This window comes from Marmota marmota, unplaced genomic scaffold (genome assembly GCF_001458135.2).
Source record: "Marmota marmota marmota unplaced genomic scaffold, marMar, whole genome shotgun sequence".
Classification (NCBI taxonomy): Eukaryota; Metazoa; Chordata; class Mammalia; order Rodentia; family Sciuridae; genus Marmota; species Marmota marmota.
This window is the reverse complement of record NW_026000130.1, coordinates 3101098-3117582: the sequence shown is the minus strand read 5'-3', so window position 1 is coordinate 3117582 and position 16485 is coordinate 3101098. Positions and strand designations below refer to the sequence as shown.

General features: G+C 53.9%; 1 protein-coding gene across 1 annotated transcript in view; it reads left to right on the top strand.

Annotated features, from left to right (window-relative positions):
• The window catches only part of Sez6l (seizure related 6 homolog like), a 60334-nt gene extending 49389 nt beyond the window's left edge, over positions 1–10945 (top strand). The window contains 5 exon segments of the mRNA XM_048784885.1: positions 847–1041; positions 2372–2404; positions 4492–4603; positions 5486–5588; positions 7731–10945. Coding sequence (XP_048640842.1) covers positions 847–1041; positions 2372–2404; positions 4492–4603; positions 5486–5588; positions 7731–7760 — 473 coding nt within the window. The 3' untranslated portion in view covers positions 7761–10945.
• The last annotated feature ends 5540 nt before the right edge of the window (positions 10946–16485 follow it).

The window sequence follows — 16485 nt, the reverse complement described above, 5'->3', positions numbered from 1 at the left end:
CCCCTGCTGGGCCTGGGTGGGTGACACCTGCAGGCTCAACTCTCTGGCCACCCCGGACCTCGTGTCTGCAGCTGGAGAGAACAGACACAGGTGCTAGCGGGAGCTTATTCGCTGAGGCCATGATTGAACTCCTACTGTATCCCAGGCCTTGAGCTTCCAACACAGTGTGACAAACTCATATCCAGTAAGGGAAGCAGACACTTCATTGAATAATCAACAGCATAATCAATGATCGATACCATGATCAATAATCAATACCATAATCAATCATTAATACCATAGACTGGGTGGAGGGAGGAAGGAAAGATCCATGACTCGGGAGGCATCCAAGAAGGTTTCCTAGAGGAGGAGCAATGAGGACGAGTATTGAAAGACAAGACCTGGATGCTCTAGGTGGGTGGGTCAGGTGTCAGAGGAGAAGCAAGATGATCCCTTCATTACCCACCACTGCCACCTGTTGCTTACTGAATGGCTAACATTCCAAGAACATCCTGAGCACTTTACATCTCATTTAATCCTCCAAACCCCTGTGAGATAGGTACTATTATTCCCAGTTGTGCTGATAAGGAAACCTAGGATCAGAGAGGTTATGCCATTTGCCGCAGGTCACACAGCTAATAAGCAAAAGAACCAGAGTTCAACCCAGACTCACAACCCCGTGCCCAGGCTCAGTTTGTTCCCGGAGGTGGGAGAGAGCAAAGCCTGAGGAACGGGTGACCGGTCGACGTGAGGTGGACTGGAGAGGGCCTGCCGCCAGGTGACAGCTGGGTCCCATGGGCTCGGGGTCGGTGTCACCACCTTTGTTTTGCACCGTCTCATCAGAGCCCCCCGGGGCTTGCGTTTCAGCGGAGGAGTCCCTGGCGTGTGACAACCCAGGCTTGCCTGAAAATGGATACCAGATCCTGTACAAGCGACTCTACCTGCCTGGCGAGTCCCTCACCTTCATGTGCTACGAAGGCTTTGAGCTCATGGGCGAAGTGACCATCCGGTGCATCCTGGGACAGCCATCCCACTGGAACGGGCCCCTGCCTGTCTGTAAAGGTAAAGAAGAGTCCCGGGGCCCCTGAAGCTGCTCTGAAGGGGCGGGCGGCTGGCCCTGGTGAATCTAGCAGGGCACCTGTTTTCATCCGTTTTCTGTTGCTCTAACAAGAGGCCTGAGGCAGGGAACCTTATTAAGAATAGAAGTCTATTGTTCAGCTCGTGGTTCTGACGCTGGGAAGTCCGTGAGCTTGGTACCACATCTGCTCAGCATCTGGCCAGGGCATCCCGTGGTGAGTCAGGGATGTGTGCCAGCTCCGGTCTCTAACCTCTTCCCACGAAGCCACAATGCCACAGGGAGGGCCACCCTCTTGGCCTCAACTAACCTAATCATCTCCAAAGCCCACCCCCAAATACACCAGGACACAGGTATGAGGACTGGCTTCCAACCGCGTGAGCTGCTGGGGACACACCCCAGTCAGTGCGCTGGCCAGTGACCAGTCAGCTTTTCCGCTAGTCTTGGGGCCGCCGTGGAATGAGAACTCTGGCCCACCCCTCCTCAGGAGGTCTCTGGATCGGGTGGGACATGCCTGTCGCCAAGCCCGCGGCCTCCGCTGGCCTGCCGGCCCCTACCACTGCAGCCTTGAACCCTGAAGCCCCTCACCTCTGGGGAGTTGCACCCTGGGAAGAAGCACCCATCTTGGATGGAAAATTGGGGGGCTCAGCTGCCACGTTCCTTTAGGCCAGGGCCGTCTCCGTCTCCCGGGCCGCCAGGTGCTCTAGGAATAAAGTGGCTGGAAGCAGTCTCCACGGCGGGCCAAGCCTCATCCCTCCACGCGGGATGAAAAGGAGATGGGCTGGGCTGACTCAGATGAGCATGCCAAGCAGGGAAACGGCCGCTGGATGTCACCTAAGGGCCTCGAGGCTCACCATGTCTCATGAAAGCCATGCAAGAGCCCTCACCATGTAGTTGAGAGCACAGGGAAGAGACAGCCCAGCAGTCCAGGTTGAAATCACACCACCATCTCTTAGACGCTGTGTGACGTCAGAGAAATCACTGCACATCTCTGAAACTCGACTCTCGTGTAAGATGGTGGTGTAACAGTTATCTACCTAGTGGGGCCGCTGTAAGGGTAGACTTAGGCACCGTGTGGACAGCTCTTGGCACAATACCAGACACAGGGTGAGGAGTAATTGTTCATTATCACTCTTATTGGGCTAATGTCTTTACTCTGTCTCGTCTTCCCTTGGAAATTAAGGAAGTGCTCCCCTGCGTACAGAAGCCCAAGATAAATGAGAGCACACTTTCATGTCTGATTTTTTTTGGTTTCCTTTTATGCAATCAGAGCCAATCTGCTTGACGTTGACTGATGCCTCCCAATTTCTCTTGCAGTTAATCAAGACAGTTTTGAACACGCTTTAGAAGGTGAGTTCAATTCCAGTACGAGAAAAAAAAAAAAACACTCAATACATCAAGCTAATAGCAGAAAACCGGGGCAGGTCTGTGAATATCTCTATCCAGATACTTACAAACATAATAACTAATTCCGCCTTCACACTAACAAAGGTGATTCCGAAACAGGAGCGGCCGGGGGCAGTGGGGCCCACCTGTCATCCCAGCAGCTCAGGAGGCTGAGGCCAGAGGATCTCGAGTTCAAAGCCAGCCTCAGCAACAGGGAGGCCCTAAGCAACTCCAACCCTATCTCTAAATAAAATATTTTAAGAAACTGCTGGTGGCTTAAGCACCCCTGGGTTCAATCCCCAGTACCAAAAAAAAAAAAAAATAGAAAGAATGTATAAAGAAAAGCAAGTCATTAGAATTGCAACTTATCCTGAATACAACCTGGAGGGAATTGATACCAGTTCTCTACGTGACAATAACAAGGCAAAAATATTAAATTAAATTCAATACTGGGCGTCCCCAGCCCTAAGCCCCCGTTGTGACCTTTCAGCCCCGTTCCCTGCTGAGCCAAGCACCCCCTGCCCTCTGCAGGGAGGGGGAGCTCAGGACAGTCCCAGGGTCTGTTCTCCCTTTCTCTCTTCCCCAACATTCCCCCGCCTCCCTGTCCTTTCATTACAAATCCCCAAGTGAGTTTTATTAAAGTGGAGCAGATGTTGAAAACCGTGCAGGGTGCTGGGCTCTTTTCCGTTGCGGTCCCTCTCTTTCCTCTGCCTCTGTTCAATTGGGTACAAACACCTCCCACTCCAGCCCTAGGAAAACCTCTATTGTCGCATTTCTGTAGATGTCTCCACCAATTACGCGGCTGCTGCTGTTCTTTCTGGAGCCACCGTTTGCTCTGGGACAATAATGAGGTCACGTAGTGTCTGGGGCTCTGCGGATGCCATGTCATGAGCTGCTGTTCCTTGCAACAGACCCCATTCTAATCCCAGCAGGCAGAGCCAGGGTTCCACCATAAGTGACGGGAGGAGGGTGTATGGGGCCCTCCACCTGGAAAATAAGGGGCACATCTCGCTGTTATTCTCCAGCGGGGCTCCGGGCCTGCCTTTTGCCAGCCAGCGAATCGTGACAGTCCCCCAGGGGGCTCTCAGACACCATGAGCACCTTGTAACGCTCTGTGCTCGCGCATTTATTGCTGTATTAGGATTGATTTTTTTCAGACCCTGTAAAGTGGCAGTTAATGGGTTATAGATTGGAGGACAGCTCGGCTCTGCTGGACGTGACCGTGCAGCAGGCGGAGAGGCCCTGCAGCCTAGGCTCTCAAGCCACCTGGGTCCCCTGTCAAGCCGTGCTGGGAAATGCCCCAAAGAGCTGCCCTAGTCCTTGCCATGGCCACCACCCTGGCTGTGGGAGCCCCCAGGTGACACGGAGAGGGTGGCCCAGGAATGGGCAGCAGAGGTTCTGGAGGAAGCCCAGGGGTCTTCTCAGTCGGGGTGTCCTCCACCTGCAGCCTGACAGCTCCCCAGCAGCTCCCACCCTCCCCTGGGCTGAAATGTCCCTGAGTGGTGCTGGCAGGGACCCCAGCTGGGGGTGACAAGGTCCCAGGCTGGCTCCAGGGTTGGAAGCTCCCGGGAGAGACCTCGTGGCTGACCCTGGGCCCGGGCAACTGTCTGAGGCTCAGTTTGGTTTGGGTTTTGGTTTTTTTGTCACATGAGGTTGAACCCAGGGTCACAGCCCAGCCCCTCTTTTCTCTCCTCTGCACCCCATGGACTGTCCAGGGAACCTGCCCTCCTGGTCACCACCTTTGGGGTTTTCTCCACTTCTCTGATTTCCCTTGCGTTGGATTCTAGCCCAAGTGTACCCACATCCAGCCCCCAGATGGCACAGAGATGATCGGGATCCCAGCTGCCATTCTGGTGGCCCTTCTGGCCATGCCACGGCAGAAGGAGTCTGGCTCCGGGGCCCCTGGTGTCTGCCTCTGCCCTCCGGGGTCTGGGGCTCTGGGGCGTCAGCCTCTTGGGGACCGCAGCACCGGGAGGGCGGGGTCGCCCCCGAGAGCGGGCACCCGGGGTGGGGGGCATGAGACGGGCCTCAGTGGCTTCCTTGTTCAGTAGCAGAAGCGGCAGCAGAGTCGTCGCTGGAAGGCGGGAACGTGGCCCTGGCCATCTTCATCCCGGTCCTCCTCATCTCCTTGCTGCTGGGCGGAGCCTACATTTATGTCACCAGGTAGGAGGGGGAGGGGCGGCGCTCCGCATCCCACCTGCCGCTCCAGGGCAGAGGCACCCGCGGTGGCCTCCTGGGCACCTGCCCAGCCTCCGGGTGGGCAGCAAAGGGGACAGACACCATCCCTGACCCCAGAGAACTTAGGGACTTAGGGGACACGGACAGTACACACCGCGGTGCACTGACTCACCCATCCCACCATCCACTGGCTCGCACGCTTATGCAACAATAACACGGTGGTCATCAGATGGGGACCAGCCATTGTCCCTGGTGCTGGTGGCCGCTAGCCTGCACTTGGTGGAGAGGGAAGATATTCCCCCGCGCGGTCCAATCACCAAGTTTCCAGAGTCACAGCCGGGGCGCGCCTACTCTGTGCCAGGCAGCCTCTGGGCGGCACAAAGCCGAGTCTTTGCCTTCTGGGATCAGGGTCCTCGGCGAGCGGGCAACGGGGACAGCAGGCGGAGCACATCAGAGAAGCATGCAGTGCGTTGGGACAGAAGAGGAACTGGGAAGGGAGAAAAGGGCTCTGGGGTCGAGATGGTTTTTAAGGAGTAGGCAGCAGAGGCCCCACTGAGAGGGCATTTGACCAAGAATTTGAGGGTGTGATCATGAGCAAACCAGCCGGTCTGTGGGAGGGGAGGATGCAGGCAGAGAAGGCGCACGTGCAAAGGCCCCGAGGCAGCCAGCGGCTAAGGTGCACCGTGCCCACCCAAGCGGAGCTCAAGATGCGGGGGAGGGGAGACTGCAGACAAATAAATGACAGCTGGGGTGAGCCACCTGCGAGAGGCGGTTTTCACACACCCCTTGTCAGTCCCGGAGGGGCGCCAGCTGTTCTGTGTCTGGGTCTCCGCCGGAGAGAAGTAACCGCCGTCCCCTCCTCCGCAGGTGCCGCTATTACTCGAGCCTCCGCCTGCCCCTCATGTACTCCCACCCCTACAGCCAGATCACCGTGGAGACCGAGTTTGACAACCCCATTTATGAGACCGGGGTGAGTAGCTCGTCCTTCCTGCCTCCTGTCCCCGCACCTGCAACTGGCAGAGGCACATCCAGTGGCCTTGTCCCACTCCTGCCAAGTCCCCTGCTGAGCTGACCAGCTCTGTCTGCAAGTGACCAGAGCCAAAGAGAGCCTGAAGGCCTGGGGAGGAGGGACAGGCATGGGGGGAAGGGCTCTCCACAGAGCAGCTTACAGCAGGAGTGTCCCTCCTCCCAAGACAGAAGTCACAGTCCGAGGGACGTCCTTGTGCTAGAGTCATGTCACAGGCCCACTCACCCGGCAGAGAAGGGGACCACACAGGGGCATGAACACCAGGAGGTGGGCACAGCAGGGGCCACCTTAGATCCGGACCGAAGTGTAGATGTGGTTGTTCATTAGTGTGGGCCCAGCAGGAACCAGAGACTTCCACCAACATGGTGACCACTGCCAAGCTGAGCCTGTGACTTCTAGCCTTCCCTGCTCCTCACCGGGGCCTAGGATACGCTCCACACGCTCCGTGAACACTGGAGAGATTGACTTGGTTGCTACCCCAGGTGCAGCCATACCAGATGGGGACATCCCCATCCCACCAGGAAGGGGCAGAGGCTGCTTTGGACCCTCTGCATCTTCTTCCAGATCCCAGAGAAAGGCCAGGCCCGTGCAAGTGGCACTTTAGTTGTTTGGTTTTTGGGTGTTAATGATTTTCTTATTTGCTCTTGTTGGTTACACATGACAGTAGAGTGTGTTCGGACACATCAGACAGACATGGAGTGTGGCTTCCCGTTCTTGTGGCCGTGCACGAGGTGGTTTCACTGATCATGAGTTTACATATGAACACAGGAAAGTTCTGTCCAGTCCACCCCACTGTCTTTCCCATTCCCATCGCCCTCGCTTCCCTTCCTTCCCTTTGTCTAATCCAGTGAACTGGGTTCTCCACCCCCCTTATTGTGTGTTAGCATCAACATATCAGAGAGAACATTCAGCCTTTGGTTTTGGGGGGACTGGCTTATTTCACTTAGCATGATATTCTCCAGTTCCCTCCATTTACCAGCAAATGCCATAATTTCATTCTTCTTTAAGGCTGAGTAATATTCCATTGTATATATGTACCACAGTTTCTTTATCCATTCTTCTGGATATAGCTTGGCTATGGTGAATTGAGGTGCTACAAACATCGATGTGGCTGTGTCACTGTAGCATGCTGAATTTTAACCCTTTTGGATATACACCAAGGAGTGGGATAAATGGGTCAAATGGTGGCTCCATTACACACTTTCTGAGGACTCTCCATACTTGTTTCCAGAGTGGTTGCACCAATTTGCAGTCCCACCAGCAATCAGGATGTACCTTTTCCTCCCACATCTTCCCCAACATTCCGGCTGGAGTGAGATGAAATCTCAGTGGAGTTTTAATTTGCATTTCTCTAATTGCTAGAGATGATGAACTTTTTTCATATGTTTGTGGATCAGTTTTATTTCTTCTTCTGTGAGGTGCCTGTTCAGTTCCTTGGCCCTTTTCTGGATTGGGTTTTTTGGTTTGGGGTGTGAAGTTTTTGAGGCCTTGGTACACCCTGGAGATTAGTGCTCCGTCTGAGGTGCAGAGGGCAAAGCTGGAGGCTCTCTCTGCACCTTCCTGATTGTTTCCTCTGCTGTGAAGAAGCTTTTGAGACTGACACCATCCTGGACATGGTGTTTTACAGACTGGATCACTCATATGGATGAGCAGGGTGTATCACTGACCTGTAGAGCCAACAGGATACTCAGCGGAAAACAATCCCCAACTCGGTAGCTCAGAGCCACAAACATGGATTTGCTCAGTTTTAGGCTGCTCTCAGCTGGCTGGCGATCTTAGGGTGGGCTGGTTGCCATCTGGGGGGCTCATTCTGCTGCCCATGTCCTTTATCAGCCAGTGGGGTCCAGAGGCTTCCGGGGCATGCCCTGTCCACGGTAAGGGCAGAGGAAGAGACACGAGCAGACGCACACAGCACAGTCCGCGCACCTGCTGCGGGCCATTTGCTAATGATCCATCCCAAGAAGCAAGTAGGGGTCACGAGGTCAAGGGCACGGACACAGGAATTCCTAAGAACTGGCACCATCGAGGCCTCACTCTCCCACCCAGGGCTTCTCAAACCTGTGCTGCTCTCTCCCTCTCTTGCAGGAGACCAGAGAGTACGAGGTTTCTATCTGAAGGAGCCGCACCTGAGAAGGGAGCCTGCGGACGTCGCCTCAGTCACGACCCCGGGGGACGCCCATCCAGAGACCACATGGCATTTGATGGAAGCCCTTCCCCCCCGCGCCCGCTGTCTTTTCCTTAGACTCTTCATTGGAGATTTACTGTTTTCTTCACTGTATTTATTATATTTAAAATTGAAATAGGTGTGGTTCCAGGTATCGCAGCTGCAGCCGGGTTCAAGTGACCGCCTCGATCCTGAAGGCCGCTGGGAGGTTTGCAGAGCGGCCAAGGGCAGCAGAAGAAGGAAAAGCACCAACCCCGCCCCCCCAACAAAAACACCCGCTACGGCTGCATCGGACTGCATGCGTCTCGGACACCCACGCCCACGGAGGTGGGCTCCAAACCCAAGTCCCAAGATCAGTCCAAAAAGGGTCTTTCTCGTTGGGTTACCTCGCCTTGGACTTTAGCACAGGGCTGACACCCATTCTGGTTTGCTCGTCTTTTCCAATCTGACCAGCTTCTAATGCTCTTGCCCTCATCTCCTCCTTCCCACAGGCCTTGAGAAGGCAGCAAAGATGTCCCCTAAGCCAGGCACAGTGGCCCACGCCTGCCATCCCAACAGCTCAGGGAAGGCTGAGGCAGGAGGATCGTGAGTTCAAAGCCAGCCTCAGCCACAGCGAGGCCCTAAGCAACTCAGTGAGACCCTGTCGCTAAATAAAATGCAAAATAGGGCTGGGGTGGGGCTCAGTGGTCCAAGACCCTGAGTTCAATCCCTGGCACCAAAAAAAAATAAAATAAAGATGTCACGTAAGTATCCTCTTGTGCCACCCTGGCCTTACTGGGCACCGGCAAAATAAGAAAATGTTTTCTTTCTAGAAAGGTGATAAATGACGGAGGAAAATTTTCAGAGAAGACATGAGATTTGAGAGTCCCAATGAAACACTGGGTGAGGGGAAGATTGAGCGAGGGAATTGAGTTAATAAAATGTCCTTTCCTTTGACACTCCTTCAATGATAAAAGAGCAGGTCATTTACACTACAAGTGCCAGAATCGATCACCTTGTTTGGCAGGGCCAGTCTCAGGCTGTGATAATAAATCCACGGGCTCAGGAGGACGGCAGAGTCTGCATGGGGGGGAGGAGGCAGCCTGCTGGAAATCCAGGGGAGCTGCTTCTGTTGTGGGGGTGCTGCAGCGTCTCGGCCTTTGAAACGGGAGAGGGCGGACTGCATAGCTCTGCGAAGGACAGAAGGACGCTACCTTGAGGACGCGCTGGCTCTTAAGTATCGCCGCAGGGTGGAGGGGCCTGGGAGCGTGGGAACAGGGGCCAGGGCTAAGTGCGCAGTGGGAAGGACGACTTCTGGCCAGACCCATCTGGACGTCCAGGAGGACGGGAGGAGGACGTTCAGGTCGTGCCACTGAGTCGAATCCCGTCTTTGTGCTGCAGCCCGGAAGGAACCACCCAGAAGCAGCCAGCGGTGATCATGTGACTCCGACAGGCAGCACACGGGCTCGGTGGCTTTGACGCCCTCCCACGCTCTCTTAAATCTGCTGGTTTTCAAACAAGGAAAGAAAAAATCCTTCCCGGCTGCCGTGCCCCACAGAGAACAGCTGGGAGTCCATCTTTGGACAGTTGCTTTGGAGACGTCCAGAGGGGGACGGGGAGCCAGGTCTGAGCGGGCAGGTCCTCCCCCAGCAGGAGCCCAGACCTTCATCCAGGGGGACACGGTGGGGGTCGGAGGTGGCAAGGTTTTCCTTCTGCCAGAAGAGAATCCTGCGTGGGTGCTCCCCACAGTGGACGCCCGCGAGAGACCACAGCCCCTGCCCAAGCCCAGGGCCCACCCTGGCTACGAAAGACCCCCCAGGAGACCATCCAGACTTGTAGTGAGCAGTGTCCCCTTTGGAGAAAGACAGCAATACAGCTAATGTCCCCTTTTTAAAGAGGCAGAGTCCAATCCTTGCTCGTCTTGCAATCTGATGCTTATTCTAACCTGAGCCCCGGGACCCGGCAGTGAAGAACGGGCTGATGGACTTCAGAACAGACCACGGCTGGGCCAGAGCTGGACATCCGCCTTCTGTAAAGATGGACTACCTATAAACCTCTAGGCTGCTTCTGCCCCGGGAGCAGGCAGGTCTCCTCTTGGCTACTGGAGGGTAGAGAAGACGCTGACCCTTTCTGTCCAGAAGGCCAATCAACGTCTTTGCCCTGGGTTCGTTCAGTATCTGTCACCAGGTCCCCAGTTCCTCTTAGCCCAGAGGCAGGACCTGTGAGCTCTACCATGTCCAGCACGACCAAAAAGACAGGTTGGTGTCTTCTTTTTTCTCTTTTGGAAACATCTGGATGTGTACCTGTCCTGTGGGGAGGGAAGACGTCACTCACAGTGCCAAATGCGCACCAGATCGCTCATTCACTGTTCGCCTACGTCTGTTTTCATAAGATCAAAATTAAAAACCCATTGGAATTAAATACTTTTGACCAGGATACACTCTTGGGAAACTCGAGGACCCACTGAGGCTTCTTCCCAGTGGGGCCACACGTTGACAGAGCCCGCCAGCTTCTGCAGATGCATGTGGTGGCATCGATGACCAGCTGATCCGTGCAGGCCGTCCCTGTCTCTAGCCGCTAACACCCTGTGCTTTCAAATGCCCACCCTCCACCCTCTGCAGCTTAGAGCGGACCTTTCCTGGTGTTGGGTTTTGGTTTTTTGATAGGATTATTGAACCGACACAAGCATTCCGACGAGCCTCCGTCTTTCCTTAATGCCATGATGCGTTTTAACTGGGATCCTTTGAAGTCAGCTCCTTGGAGAGCTTACAGAACGTCAGGCCCATCGCTTTAAAGACTGCCAAGCAGCCCAAAAGGGAGAGCAGTGGCAATGTTTTCGGGAGGGTGATAAAAGGGGGGCACTTTGGGAGGGGGATGGGGTAGCTTTAGGCAGAGAGAGGAGCCTTGGGCTCAGACGGCCTTTCCATGGGGGGCAGAGTCAAAGGGCATGACCTTCCTATGTCCTTGACGAGACATGGGGTCACTTGAGGTCAGCTGTTGAGAGTGTTTGGGACCCTCAGAGGTGGGCTTTCTCCCGGGAGATTTTCATTTTCATTTTATCATCAAACAGAATAAAAAATCGAAACCGACTTTGTAAGCTAGAATAATGAGATGAAGTCATTTTCCACTTTGTATATATTGATGCTAATAAAACAAGTGAAAAAGAATAAGATCTGTGGGATTTTTGTACCAAAGCCCCAGGAAGGCACGACTGGGGGATATTTCCAGTTTCTGGGGATCGAGGTGACGTAACACCTGCTGGTGTTTTTAAGGCCAGGACAGGACTGTCCCACTCTGGAATGGTCCTGGGATCACTAAAGGAATGTTTGGAGCAAGACAGTTCTCAGGGGTCTCCCAGCATCAAACATGCAACCCTCACCCCCACACCCCCAGGCTCAGGCTGTCCTAACTAAAGATCTAGGGTTGCTCCAACAGATTTGTGTTCAAAGTTCTAGAGGCTTAGAAGTCCACGCTCAGCCTGCTGGACAGTTCAGCTCCTGGAGGGGCTCTTCAGGCTTGTAGATGGCAGGGCCTCGGCTCAGCAGAAGGGAAACAGAAAGAGAACGTAAAAGCTCCCTCTCTTCAAGGGCCACAGTAGTCAGCCAGCACGGTGGCCCACGCCTGCCATCCTGGCCGCTCCGGAGGCTGAGGCAGGAGGATCACGAGTTCAAAGCCAGCTTCAACAACAGCGAGCCCCTAAGCAACTCAGTGAGACCCTGTCTCTAAATAAAACACAGAACAGGGCTGGGATGGGGCTCAGTGGTGGAGGGCCCCTGAGTTCAATCCCTGGTACCACCCCCCAAAAAGGCCACAGTCATATCAGATTAGGGTCCCACCCTCTGAGCCTCTTGAACCTTAATTACCTACCAAGGACCCACAGTCCCCACGGAGGCTAGGCTTTCAACATGCAGATTTTGAAGAGACACAATTCGATCCATAGCGCTCTGTCCCTGGCCCTACCAACAATCCATGCCATTCTCGAACGCAAAATACACTTGTTCCACCCCCAAGAGTCCCAAAGAATGAACCCATCCCCACATCCACTCTGAAGTCCGACACCCAAAGTCTCACCTCATCGTCACTGAAATCGGTGGGTAAGGCTGTAGGTGTGACTCTTCCCAAGGCAAAATCTCTCCTGTCTGTGAACCTGAGACCTGTGAACCGCCATCTGTGAAACTCACCTGTTACCTTCACGAGCTTCCAAAACACAACGGTGCCCCAGGCAGAGGTCAGGGGTTCCCACTCCAGGGCAGAACCCGGAAAGAAGGGGACAAGGTCCTCAAGCACCGACAAATGAGCTCACGAGCCACAGGAACAGCCCTTCAGATTCCTTGTGCTGTCCCACCTGCCCTCCCTGAGCCTGGCCGACTGGAGATGCATCCCCGCCCCTGGGAACAGAAGAGGAAGCAGCCTTTTCTGAGATCAGTCTTCCCCTTCCTTAAAGAACAGCACACGTCCACGGCTGGAGAGGTCTGTGGTCCGGGGAGTCCGGGAAGTCTGGACAGCCCTCCTCCCCTCCGTCCTGTGTAGAGATGCTGTGATCGCATCTCTCCTCCTGCATCTGCTAAGAAGGCCGCAGAAGTCCTCGAAGAACCCGCGATCTCGCTACCACAAGGTGGTTCAGGCACGGCCCTATGAAACAATGTTCCTCTTTCCGGGGGTGGGAGGTACCAGGGACTGAACTCAGGGGCCCTCGACCACTGAGCCCCGTCCCCAGCCCTGTTCTGTGTTTTATTTAGAGACAGGGTCTCACTGAGCTTCTTAGGGCCTCGCTGTGGCTGAGGCTGACTTTGAACTCAAGATCCTCCTGCCTCAGCCTCCCGAGCCGCTGGGATGACAGGTGTGAGCCACTGCGTTGGACTCATTTTTTTTTTCAATGTGGAAAGGCTGTGAATTCCCCAAATCTTCAGGTTCTACTCCTTTTCCCTTAACAATTCCTTCTTCGGTCCACCTCTCTCCTTTCACGTTGGACCCCACAGGCAGCAGGGATCTAGCCACTCCAACTTTTGGCTTAGAAATCTCCCCAGCAGAATGTCCACCTTCACCACCCTCGAGTTCTACCTTCCAAAGGCACTAGGAGAAAGTTCCGCTGAGTTCCTTCCCACTTATGATTAGGACTCCTTTCCTCCAGTATCCGAGGCGTATCCCTCGTTTCTGAGAGCTCCTCAGGATGGCCTTCAGCGCCCGTGGCCTTCAGCCTTTAGGTGCACGGCCAGGGAAGATGAATGGACCTCTCAGAGCCCTTCCAGCCGTCAGACATGACCCCGTTCCAAAGCCACTTCCACATAGCTGGGCACTTGCCACAGCAGCACCAACCCCATCTCTCAGTTCCAGTGTTGGTCAGAATTCTCCCGAGGAACAGAACCAAAAATGTGTGTGTGTGTGTGTGTGTGTGTGTGTGTGTGAGTGTATGTACGTATGCACTCCTGAACCAATCCCCCGTCATAAATTTGTAGGGGTGTAGGTAGGGGTGTGTCTGAGGCATCACACAGGGTCACCCTCGCAGCTGGAACACACCAGGATTGATCTCAAGGAATAGGAGCCGGGTGCCATGGCCCACGCCTGTCATCCCAGCAGTTTGGGAGGCTGAGGCAGGAGGATTGCGGATTCAAAGCAGCCTCAGCAAAAGCAAGGCCCTCAGCAGCTCAGTGAGACCCTGCCTCTAAATAAAATACAGAATAGGGCTGGGGTGGGGCTCAGTGGGCCGAGTGTCCCTGAGTTCAATCCCCGGTACAAAAATAAAATAAAATAAGGAGTTGGATCATGTAATCATGGAGGCTGAAGAGTCCCGAGATTTGCCCTTTGGCCTGCTGCAGAGCTGATCATGGCTCCAGGCCAAGTGCCCGGGCCTGAGACCCAGGAGAAGCCGTGGTGTGAGTCCCCGGCTGAAAGCTGGGTGGCTTGAGACTGGGGACACTGGGAACAGACAGTCCAGCTCCAGTTCAGAGGCCATAGAGGACCAAAGTCCTAGCTCAAAACAGCCTCGCGGGAGGCGCCCTCCCCCATGGGGGGTCAGGCTTCCCACTGCGCCTGGGCCTTCCGTGGACTGTAGGGCCACTCACATCTGCTTTGCCCAACTCTGTCAGCCATGTTCACCTCATTAACACACACACACACACACACACACACAGCCATAAACACACACACATGCCCATACACACACAGCCATACACACACATACACACACACAGCCATACACACACAGTCATACACACACAACACACCCACACAAACACACACCCATACACACACACATACACACACACACATACACACACACCCATACACACACCCATACACACACAGTCATACACACACAGAGCCATATACATACACCCACACACACACACACCTATACACACACCCATACACACACCTATACACACACCCATACATACATACACACATACCCCCACAACACACCCATACCCCCCCACACACCCCCATACCACCCATATGCACACCCATACACACACACTCACACACACACGCTGAGACTTTATGCAGAACGTCAGAGCCAACATCTGGCCATCCCGTGGCCCAAGCAAGTTCTCTAAAGTTGACCATCACACTTCTGAAAGCCCTGTCAACACAGGGGGACCCCTCTGAGGAGTGGGGAGCTGTGACCTCCATCCTGCAGTCTTGTGGTGACTGCGTTATTTCTCAGCGAGAGACCCCAGAACTCTTCACACGTCCTCAGGGGAAGACGTGTCTAACCTCCCCGACTTCCTAGGCTGTGATCCCCAAGGAACACTAGAAACTAGGACTCAAGGGCACGTGGGTCGTTGTCTAGGTGACTCCACAGCGTGGAAAAGTGGGACTGGACGGGGAATGAGCCAAGGCTGAGGGCACTGTCTGGGGACTAGGGAGGGGCTCAGGGGCAGAGCTCACCCAGTGCGTGTGGGCACCGGGTTCTGCCATCAGCACTGAGGGAGGAGAAGGAGCAGCGTCGGCCAAGAAGGGCCGTCTGAGGCCTGTGGTTTGCAGGCCCATCAGGAATTCTGCATCCCTCAGAGTGCTTCCTCCTGAGGGATGAGGGAGTCCATGGCCACCACCAATTCCCAGTTGTTGTGATCAAGAGTTCCTGGGAGGCCTGACCCCTGGGCCCCTCCTGACCACTGCGGGTGGTATCTGCTGCAGGTAGAAACCATCCAAGTAGAGCGGTGCCTTCCCCCTAGTAACTGCCCTTGCCCAAGTCAGCCTCCCATCAGCTCATAGCAAACGGCTCACGTCCACCTTGTGAGGCTCATGGTGCCGTCCACACCTTGGAACTTGATCAAAGTCAGAAAAGAAAGCCTAGAAAACAGAACTGAAGGAAGGGGGGACAGAAACTTAAAAGACTAAAGACTGAAAATAGATCTCCATGAAGATAACACCTTCTCCTACTGAGGATAACATGCAGGTGCAAGCAGTGTTTTCAAAAGAAGGCACAACTAGACCATTTCTTTTTTGAAAAGGTTTCTAAAGATTAGAAAATGTTCAGCTAATTAATATGTCTGAATCCAGTAGATTTCCTCTGTCACCCAGGGGATGCAGAAATATATTTCTGCATCAGCTCTTTTCCAGAGCATTGGATGGTTCCTCAAATCTGGGTGACAAAATTCTGCTTGATTCTCCTTCAAGCTTAAATATATCACCTCTAGTACTGTATCACTCTGTTCTCCAGCACTGTGACAAAACACCTGAGATAATCAACTTAAAAAGAGAAAAGGTTTCTTTCAGCTCCTGGCTTCAGAAATTTCAGCCCATGGTCACTCGGTGCTGTTTTCTTTGTGCCTGTAGCAAAGCAGAGGGTCATGGTGGGAGCACGTGGCAGAGGAAACTGCTCACTTTGTGGCCATGGGAAGGAAAGGGAGACCCAGAAAGGAGCCTAGGTCCCAACATGCCATTCCAGGACTCACTCCCAATGACTCATTTCCACCCACTATGCTTCACCTCTTAATATTCCACCACGTCCCAAAAGCACCAAACTAAGTGTCTGTCCCTCAACACGGGCCTTTCAGGAACATTCCAGATCCAAATACTAAAAAAAAAAAAAATGTATAGGAAGAGAGGTTCACAGGAAGAAGGGGCGTGTCAGGAGCCTGGGGAAGGACGGAGAATGGGGCCACACACGGTGACGGTCTTCTTCACCCTTGGTGAGGTTGGTAGTCGACCTTCTGTTAATGTCCCCCTTCAGTTAGGCAAGTGGGCAAGTTAACAGTGAAGAGCACCGATGTTGAACTGTCCCGAAGTTTGAAAACTTGAAGTGGCAAAACTATGGTCATCCGAGGAAAAAAATGGTGCATTCTAAAGATTTTAACGGTACTTGAATTTGTTGTTGCTAAGCAACCCTTCATCTGGGCACAGACAGCGTCTACGCCAGGCACCTCTTTCTCTTGTAATTCTACGTAGAATGTTCCGGAAGGTCCCTAAGAAGTTGGAGCTGCTCCTTTTACCTCCCCGTCATGAGTGAGAGTCTCTGTTTGCTCACATGACCCAGGCAAATCCGCGGTGCCACATAAATGCATGTTCTTGTGCAGCAGTCTTGCAGGATGATTCATTCCTCTTCACCGGCTTCCTCAGAGATTGCTTTCCAAGTCTTAAAAAAAAAAAAATGCATCGACCGTCTAACGCAAGATTTTTCAGAGCAGTGTTGTCCTTGGGCAAGAGCCAGTGCCTTTGGGGCCACTGTCCCTGGTCCTGGAATCTTTGTGT